We start from the raw sequence: 10201 nt of genomic DNA on the forward strand, positions 1-10201 counted from the left end.
CCAAAAATATTAATTGGGTAATTAATCACAAGGTAATAAAGATATAATGAAGGTTGGATAATTTTTGTTATTATTTATGCAAATCAATTTTTAAATAAGGCAAAATGGAGCAATGGATAAGATCCATGTCATTTTGCAAGGTGGGGAGAGAGGGTGTGGAAAATTGCTATGCACGGAGCAAGAACCCCGAGGGGTGCGATGGGATGATTTGACTTAGTTTATTAGGACATCGGGGACTTTTCAACTCAAGATTTCAAGACTACTCGTTCAAATCTCCCTCACCCACTGTGTGCAACCTGTTCTTGATTAAGGTTGCCTACACGGATAAAATACCCGAGTCTAATCGGATCGTAGAATTTTCACGATTCTCCATAACTGTCATATATAAATAGATGAATGAACAAACATCCTTCGCGACAAAAGTCATGTCGTAGATAGAGACTTGTTCTAAGGGGCTTAAAGCCCCAATCTCTCCCATTTTCCTTTCTCAGAAGAAAGGAAACTAAGAATTCACTCATTTATTTCTTCAACTTCATCACAAAACGATTCCAATACCGACATCTACATATTCTTGATGATGTTGGGTGTTGGAAATTGACAAACAAACAAGAGATGAAACCAAAAGTTAAAATGAAACACATCTCTTTCTCTCTCTCTCTCTCTCTCTCTCTCTCTCTCTCTGGGGTTGGCCAACAGAATAAACCCTAGAGGCCCAAGGGAGCATTACGAGGCCGTATGAAGGAAAACCACTTAATGATCCAATCAATCTTGTTCAATTGTTTTTGGGGGAGGGGGGCACTCATAGGTGGTCTCCTCCTGCAATCCCACCCTTTGGTCCAATCCCAGGTCCCCTCCTCCCAACATGGGGGGGGCCCACCTCGGAAAACAACCACGACACTAGTGGGCCCCACTCTCCCCGACACTCGACTCTCTCTCTCTCTCTCGCCTCTTTTTATCTTACCCCCACAAGAAAAAAGTTTAAAAAAAAAAAAAAAAAAAAGAGTTTTATTCACTTTTTTGTTACCTCGGCGAAAACTTTGGCCCAGAGAATGTCTGCCGTCTCTGCTACAATTGTCTGGTGACTCTTGGACTGTACAGGTTTTGGGGGGGGTGGGATTCCCAAAGCCAAGGACATGATTCCACACACCCACTTTTTGTTTCCGCCTGTATTAATCCATTCAGGCACGAGGTTTCATTTTTATAATATGCATAAACAATCATGGGCTTTTGCTTGGTTTTTACATTTGACATGGCCAATGTGAGCAGACCATGGATTTGTCTTTTCCACAGTTTAACCATTTGATGATATGGCTGGTCAGCCCCAATCCATTGACCAAAAATATGGTGTTCACTGGATCTATCAACGGTAGATTTCCAAGCTGTGGTTTGTTCCGACCAGCCTTTGGAGTATCGTTTGTCGAAGTATGAGAATACCGGCGTGCGTGCGTGCCTGCGTGCGCATAATGTTATGGACCGATGGAAACGGTGGATCATTGACATGGTATATGCTAAAGCGTGCCCCTTTTTCTTGTACATGCATAAAAGCGGTGTCCTTTTTACATTGCACTGAGTGGAGACAATTTGCCATGATGCTTATGTAGGATGTACATCGAATGTGCCGAACTAAATTGACCGTGACGGCCATGGCGAGTTTTCTTTTAGGGAGCATGACACGTTGTGTCTGCATTGGCTCGTGGATTAGGACATTCGAGTCGTCCCTTTTTTAAACGCCAGACCAGATTAGGGGATGCACATTGTGTGCCCAAAGTTGCCAATCACAATTGGTAGCAGCAGTAGTACCAAAATGGGCGAGTTCGTTAATCGATTTGAAGGAGAAAGAGAGAATTCATAACGAATCTCGTAAAGATCAACTTCGTACTAGGCATGATCATGGACTTTAGCGGCCCACTGGGCCTGTCCTCAGCAATAAGTATTGAAGCACAATTTGGGTGGGCCTAGGTTGCAATCTTTATGGGCCCAGTTAGGCTTGCTTAATGATCAGGTCTATTCACCCCCGTTCCATGAACAATTGAGCAATTTCTTTTCTCCTCAAGTGTCCGTATAGTTTTAATAAAAAAAATGTCATATAGTTCATATATCAATCGCCGACATATTCGGTGATGCGGGCACATACTCAACACGCAGTCGCTCCCCTTTTGCCACAATAGAAGTTTATTAGGAGTCGCTCATTCTTCGATCGCTTGCGCAAACTATTGCTCTCTGCCAAAGGTGCGATCCATTTTCGAACCACATATCTGGAGTATTGCTCTTGTATGATATAAAATGACCTGACCTGTTCAATTCCACACTGTCCAAAAGTCCCGAAAGGGGTGTTAATTCACTATAACCACTTAAGATGTTTATCTTTCAGAGGCGGCTCAAACTTATGAATCAAAGTCACAAGTCTTCTCCCATTCTACGTGCCATTACTACTAGCTACTTGTGAGGCTAAACCCATGCGGACTCGATCAGATCATTGCAATTTAGCCTAATATGCCCATTGGTCGAGCCCAAAAAATCGTAGACCGCCCATGTCGATCGGGCAGGCTGCCTGTTGCTTAACTTTTGACAAAGCATAACTAGGGATATCACAATTTCACGACATTGGAAACACACACACACAGATGTACACAGAGAAAGAGAGAAGTCCCTCAGCTTAATTTGTAAGTTTCATAATAGTCTTGATCAAGATTCGACAGAGCCACCCCTTCTTGATGATTGCTGGAGTCCGAGATCCAGCCATTGCGACCCGACGTGTCGAACGAGTGCGAGACTTCACTCTCGCCCCTACCTCCCGAATCACATAGCCGTCTAGGACAAGCACCATAAGTACCAAAAAAAAAAACAAAACAAAACAAAACACACCCACACACACAAAGGTACGGATGCATTACTTGTGCCCACCACAACATCCTATTCCCTACTTCCCACTGAAGACGTCCACTCATCATATTTTCATGCATAATTCTTTGTGAAGAAAGGCACAATCTGCCTCTTGAAACCCTACCCCATCTAGCCATATGATGCATGAAACAAATTGCCAACCACATGGGCCCAAACGTCACGTGAAACTGCACCATTACAAGATGACAATGTCCTTGCCCAAAAACCAAAAAAAAAAAAATTAAAGAATCATATTGATTAAACCCTTATACACATCTCCAGAACATGGGCAAAATTCCCCATGCCGGTCGGCGGTCGGCAAGTCATGGGTGGATTTCAGTTGAAGATACAAAAGCCACATTGCCACTTGGAATGGTGTGACAAATGCCCTATACATACTTACACTCTGGCATAATCTATTAGGGGCATACTTATACACTTGAGGCAAACCCCTTGGACTTAAGCATCATGTGTCCTTCGTAGGGTAAAACTAAGAAAAGTGCAACGACCAAACTCATTGCCTTCATAATTTGAGGTTAATCGGGATTTCAAGAACGTACAGGTAATCCGTAGTTGTGATATGTCCTGATCCGTCCGTCCCAGCCTGCAGTCACGATCACCAGGCCCCACATGTGAGAAGAACTCAATACGCTGTGGCACGCGCTCTTCAGAAACTTGTATTCCAGTTTGGAAATTGCTTGAGAAGAGACCATAGTTGGGCTAGAATCAGATAATTTCTCCTCCGGCCAAGTTGCAGATCCCTTTGGCAAGAGCTCCAGGAAGAATCCGCGGCTGAGAGAGAAACAGTCTGGGGAATATGGAGGCATTTTCTGGAAATATTCCTCCAGCCTATGATGATACTCTCCGTTTTCCGCACAACTCGCTCTGCCCTCTTCACTTTGTGAAGGTGGTGCAAGTGCTTCAGGCACAGTTCTCATGCCGCACCAGGGTAAAGCAACAGAGGCATTGCTGGACCAGAAACTCTCGCAAGACCTTATGTTCTTCACCCGGGATGAAGTCTTGTCCTGACTGGCATAGTTCCAGATGTAGACATTTGAATCTTCACTTGCTGAGATTACGTGTTTCCCATCTGATGTGAAAGTCGCAATAATTGGTCCCCCCGAACTTCGAAGGCCTTAAATCAAGAAAATAAAAGTCAGTTTACATTTGTAACTCGTAAAGTTGACTAACCGTCAAATAATCTATATAGACACTGCATATATCTTCCAGAAAACTCACCCTTGAGTTTGCAGATTACATCCACACCACTTAATACTCGAATTACAGAATCAGCAGATGTGATCATCACTTTGTCGGGATCATTGGGAGGAAACTGATCACTAAAATTTCATTAGTTCCATATCTAAATCGGAAGCAATGAGAATTTGAATGACAAGTGAAAGCGGAAAAGTTCACTACCTGAAAACCAGTTATTCGCTTGCCAGGAGACTTCTTCTTACCATGTAAGCATACTTGTGCATCCATTTGCAAATGATTACCTGACAAACAGCAGGCAGAATTGAAATATGTTTTCTTCTTTTTTTGCAAAACCTTAGTGATATGTTCCAATAGGTAATTTGCCTCATTCATGGTTCAGGTTAAGGAAGAGAACAACTGAAAATAAGTATTAAGTCAAAGTAAAGTGGAAGCCTGAACTCAGCTAAAATTCTGTTATTGATGAACTGCCAAAAATCATTCATATATCAGACACCTCCCTTCACAAAAGTACATGTAATGTAAATCAGATGCTTGAGTCATTGAACTTCTCATATACTTCCCACTAAAAAAAAAAAAACTTAAAGACTTGTACTGGGCAGAAGTTTTGACCATGCATACTAACACTAAAACAGATACAACCTCCAACTGCAACACAAAATCAAACAAATTTTGGTTCAGTGCCGGGTTTATGTTCTAATTCCAGACAATCTCTGACCAATTTTTTGTTTCCTTGCATCTTTCTCTAGTCCAGTTCCATGTCAAAATGCTATCAAAAACTAAAAACAAAATCTGCAAATGCTGCAGAAAAGCAAGCAAATCAAAATGGTCGAAATAAATTACCACCATTAGCAGCTAACAACAAAACATTGCTACTCATTGGCAATTCATCTAATGTCAACTGCCTTTGTTGAAGAACTTCTGGTTAGGAAAGTGATGAATACCTTCAATACTATAAAAGCGGCAATTGCCCGTCATGGTACCCACAATGGCTCCCTGCAACGAATCAACCTAAATCCTGTTAGAAACGATTCAATATGATGTTTACCATGAAAAGGCACAAAAATATACCCAACCTTTCCATCAGATTGATAACACACTGCAGAGACAATTTCCCTACTATCAATGTAATCAACAACCTGACCACCAAACACATCCCAGATGCGTACTTTTCCATCTATAGACCCGCTAATGAAGAAATTGCCATTAACAGGGTTGAAACTTATACAAGTAACTGCAAGTAAAGAAAACATGTCAGCATCCTTAGCGACTCCTCTAAGCAATAATAAAACACAACTCCTAAGGAAAAACATACACACGCAGAAAAGAAGCTCACCATAATCATTGTGAGAATATACTCTCAGGCATCCATCACATCCCACCCTCCACAAACGGACGGTCTTATCAGTAGAGGATGACAGCAAATACTACACCAGTTAAAATCAGACAATTAAACCATAACCGAGGAATTCTACCATACTTAAGAAAGTTAAAGGTCTAATCGTAGCTTCAAAAATCTACTAACCCCTTCACTAGACCAGGAGAGGTCTAAGACCTCCCCATTATGTCCCTTGAACTCATGCCAAGGCTTCTCTGTAATCCGGAAGACCTTTAAGGGTAAAATGACACAAGATGAGTCTGACGATCTCCCAAATGACTTTGCTTTACCAATGTGGTCTTTATTCGTATTGAGCGACGCCAACTGCGTGGATTCATTTAGAGCAAAATATAAACTGGAAGAATCCACATTTGCAATATCGACCCTCTGTGATCTATTCTCCTCAGTCACCTTCCAAACTCGCACTACTGTGTCTTCACCAGCACTTGCCAAGTATTGCCCATCCATACTGAACTTCATTGTCGAAATTGACCCCTCATGTGCCAGAAATTCCTGTGCAGCATAAAGGGATGACAATTCCTTGTACTTCTTTCTAGACGAATGTGCACGAATTCTCCGCATTTTCACCCCTGTCGTTATTTCAAGATCATCAGGGCTTGGCCATGCGTCTCTGTGTCTTGCCACCAATGCATGCGGCAGTGCCAAATTTCCTCAACCAGCCAGCCCTCATTTTTTGTTTAGTTTCAACTAATTCCCTTTCATACTCTAATTTCCTATGCAACACCGGGTGAACCAAAGGAGAAGATGCGACTATTCTCCTCAATTCTTCAATGCTTCCCGACTTAACTGAACCAGCTTTGCTTAATCGCATGTTTCTTCGACTCTGGACCAATCCACCTGTCTCAAATTCCATTGAATCATCAGAATCCTTACTTCTACCCCCGAAACTGCTGACCAGCGAGCCACCGCCCGATGGTTCAACTACTTGATTAGACCAAGTGGATGCAGATGACTGAATCAGTGAAATCCGGGAATATGAATCCAAAGATCTCTGAACTGCCCCACCATCTTCTGTTACTCTACATGTATCCACCTCAATTTCATTACGAGATGGCAGAAATATATCCTCCTTATCAACTGAATTCTCCTCTATTCTCAACCCTGTCAGCATCAAGAACCGATTGCGGCGCGCCCCCACGCTCTCGGGAAATTGAGTCCAAAACTCGAACCCTAAACTATCCAAAACGTTCTCATCAAACCTGGAACCTGAACTACAACAATCAGAGCAGTTTAAACTCCGATCCGAAACAGAGGATGTCTCCTCAAGGGCATCAAAGTACGTATCGTCGTCCTCTTCACTGTAATTCCCCATGGCCCTTTTTTGTTTTCAATCCATGAGGACCTGATCCACCCAAACAACAAGAAAAAAACAGGGAAAATTAAGAAAATTTCCGCATCCCACTGAAGCTTAAATTCTCAATTGAACCGGAACTGAAAAAAAAAAAAAAATGCACCCGCAAAAATGAAATCAGTAATCGTGAAAAAAGAGCTCGGTACACAGATCTTGACTGATTAGTTTACAGACAAGTACCTAAGCAACGAAAAAATTGGTCCTTCAACTACAGAAAGAAATGGATAGAAGCGCAACGAGCGAGAACATCACTCTAACTGACAGCCCACCAATAAAAAAAAAAAAATCAAGAAGAAGAGGGAAACATGAGAATCCACAAAAGAGGGAAAAGTATTCCTTTTTTGCTCACCTGGGAATCAAAAATGGATTCGGGTCGAAGCCCAGAAGTCGACACAGCCATGGGGATTTCCACTTCTGAAATTCCACCCCTCTGTCTCGCTCTCGCTCTCTACCGAAGCCCCGCATGAGGAGGCAAAGAATCCATTACCCCGGACAAAACGAAGGTGAGATTAAAAAAATAGGAGAGAGAGAGAGAGAGAGAGGATGAATTGGAAAAGAGGCAAAACGAAAATGGCCTCGGTATTAGCGTTAGTGCACAAAGGGAAAGGAAGGTCCCAGAGGTTGGAGGTGGTTCTAGTTTGTCTTTTTGACGGAAGTCTCTATGTTCTTTGTCTACACTCTATTTTACATCCATTACTCAACTCGTTTTATCTTTTTAGGATAATTGGACACCTTAAAACTTATCACAGACATGTATTTAAATTTTAAAATTTCTTAAAAAATATAATTAAGTACTAAAATTTATCAGAAAATATAATTGACTCCTCATAAAACTTTAAAAAAGTACGATGAACTAAATGACTTGATTTCACTTATTTTACGAGTTTTAAGACTTGATTTCACTTTTTAAAAGTTTTATGACTCAATCGCACTGTCCCGACAAGTTTTTTGACTTAATTGCACTTTTTAAAAAAATGTAGGGCTCAATTGCACTTTGTGACAAATTGTAGAACTTTACCGCACTTTTTAAAAGTTTTAAAACTCAAGTGTATTTTCGTAACAAGTTTCAGGAATTCCAATATACTTATCCTTATCCTTGTTGGCTTTTCCCCATCGGATTAACCAGTTTATAATTAGAATCCGAAAAAATTTCAAATAAGGGTCTGAAGTGTTATCATTTTCTCAAATAAGAGTCTAACCAAAAACATTCTCGTCATTTACTTTTTTTTTATTTTTGATTTTTTCCCTCTTCCCTCCTTGGGCCACCGGCGAAAGTCACTTGACTCAGGCGAGAGCCGCCTTGCCGGATCTACCAAGGGTTGCCCTCACTCGCCCAACCTAGGTGAAGGCAAGGCCGGGCGTTGGGTGAGGGTGATGATGGTCAAAAAAGAAAAAAAGAAAAGGAAAGGAAAACATAAAAATAAAAAAGGAAAAAAAGATTCAAAAAAGAATAAAATGACGAAAAATGTCATTCGGTCGGGCCTTCTTTGAAATAATGACAACACTTCATGCCATTATTTGAAATAATGTCTACTTCGTGCTATTATTTGGAATTTTTCCTTATACTTCATCGATTCCATTGCTTGTCACTTAAATTTTAAAATAAAATGTTCTATAGACTTTCAAGCCATATTTGAAAATCAATAATTATCAACGATAAACAAGCAGATATAAGTTGCTCATTTAATTCTTTGAAGTATTTAGGAGATTTTAACGAATACCAAAGAAGGAAATGCAGTCAAGGGTTTGGTGAGAATCGAACCATTTGGCGCCCGCGTAAGCCACGGTCACGGGTTCGAAATTCTCCCAACGCGTTTTCGGACTTAAGTAGGGGCTCTTGCTGATGGGCTGCGGGGCTAGCCTCCCTCCAAGTATAGTCGCCGTCGGAAAGGACGAAGCTCGATTACGACTAGCGGATCTTGGATCATTAAAAAAAAAGAAGAAGAAGGAAATGCATTTTTTGCGACGGTAGATAGTGGTAAATTTTTCATTTTACTGTCTTGTTAGAATGAATGTTTTTGATTTACTCTTTTTTTTCTACGTAATTTAGAACAGCAATTTTCTTAAGAGATGGAAAAGCACAAAGGAGAGGGCAAAAATAATATTTTATGCAATTCTTGAAATAACCTCATCCGATGCAAGGGGCAAATTGTGCCTTGGCACTCTTTTATTTGGGACCGTTTCATCGCTCCTCGGCACTCTTTTCACCTTTGGCTTATTACTTTGAATAGGTTACCAACTCAAGTATTATTGCTCAATTACCATAGAATTTTGCAAGGTGTATGCGCTTTTTGTGGCTGTCGCTAAGATTCTATAGATCATCTATTTTTTGGATGCCGCACCACTGGCGCTCTTGCTCTGTTTTGAGCTACCAAGTGCAATTTGGCATGGTAGAATAGTTGTTGACGTGACAATCTCAAAAGGGCTATGCAACACATTCATGGCCAGCATTTTCATCATATTATTGCTTAGTTCTCATTCGGCACTCTGTGTCACATAATCTAGGCCGAAAGGAATCGCATCCTCTTCCGTAATCACATTCATTTCATGCCTGCTCTTAAAACATGCCTCGAGAGGGTTGTCAAAGACAAGGCCTTGACGTTTAAATGTGTGGATGACACCCCTAGGAACCGAAGGAAGCTAGGGCATCTCTCCGACAATATTTGATTGAACTTCGGTCGTTACTCAAACTAGTCTGTTTTTGCTTTTAGGCCGCCTGTTTTGGCCTCTTTTACTTCCATGTGTATTCTACCTTTGGGTTTCATCCCTCGTTCTTTTGTATTCTCACCCATGACACCCTTGCACCCGTAATGACATTCCCTATTGTCATCACAAGTGCAAGGCTTCTCCTTGTGGTGTCGGGTTTCTTTTTGTAATCCGCGTTTTGGTTAAGTTAATACATTTCTTGCTTTACCAAAAAGAAAAAAAAGAAAATGGAAGAAATGTTCTGCACTTTCGAAGGAAAAGAGCTTAAAAAAAATAAGGAAATGCCATGCAATTAGATCCATTATATTACCACCCTTTCGTGTTATAAAATTAATGGGAAGTACTAAAACTTTTTAGGCAGTGCAATTGAATTTTAAAATTTGTCGAATTAGTTCAATCAAGTCTTCATATGAACTCCCTTTGATATTATTTTTTTTTGGGGGTGGCAAGAGAACTCCCTCCGACTTGATTAACCGAAAATGTTGGCATAACTTTTTTAATATGGTATAAAGATGGTGCTCAATAAATGCTACAGCAGAAAGTCTTGAAACATTAAAAAGAAAACGGTGGAAAAAAGAATAAAAGTCTAAAAGTGACTTTTCTTAAAAAAAAAAAAAAAAAAGGGAACAGCGCTCCCGGTGTCGCAT

The 10201-nt window shown here is 40.8% G+C and overlaps 1 protein-coding gene across 1 annotated transcript; it reads right to left on the reverse strand.

Annotated features, from left to right (window-relative positions):
• Positions 1-3115: 3115 nt before the first annotated feature.
• Positions 3116-7520, reverse strand: LOC115740810 (WD repeat-containing protein YMR102C). The gene is given in 9 exon segments (XM_030674403.2): positions 3116-4018; positions 4123-4216; positions 4303-4382; positions 5043-5094; positions 5175-5332; positions 5435-5525; positions 5624-6130; positions 6132-6839; positions 7198-7520. Coding segments are annotated over 8 exon segments (2247 nt in total). The 5' UTR covers positions 6810-6839; positions 7198-7520; the 3' UTR covers positions 3116-3431.
• Positions 7521-10201: the final 2681 nt, after the last annotated feature.

Source organism: Rhodamnia argentea, chromosome 9 (assembly GCF_020921035.1).
Source record: "Rhodamnia argentea isolate NSW1041297 chromosome 9, ASM2092103v1, whole genome shotgun sequence".
Lineage (NCBI taxonomy): Eukaryota > Viridiplantae > Streptophyta > Magnoliopsida > Myrtales > Myrtaceae > Rhodamnia > Rhodamnia argentea.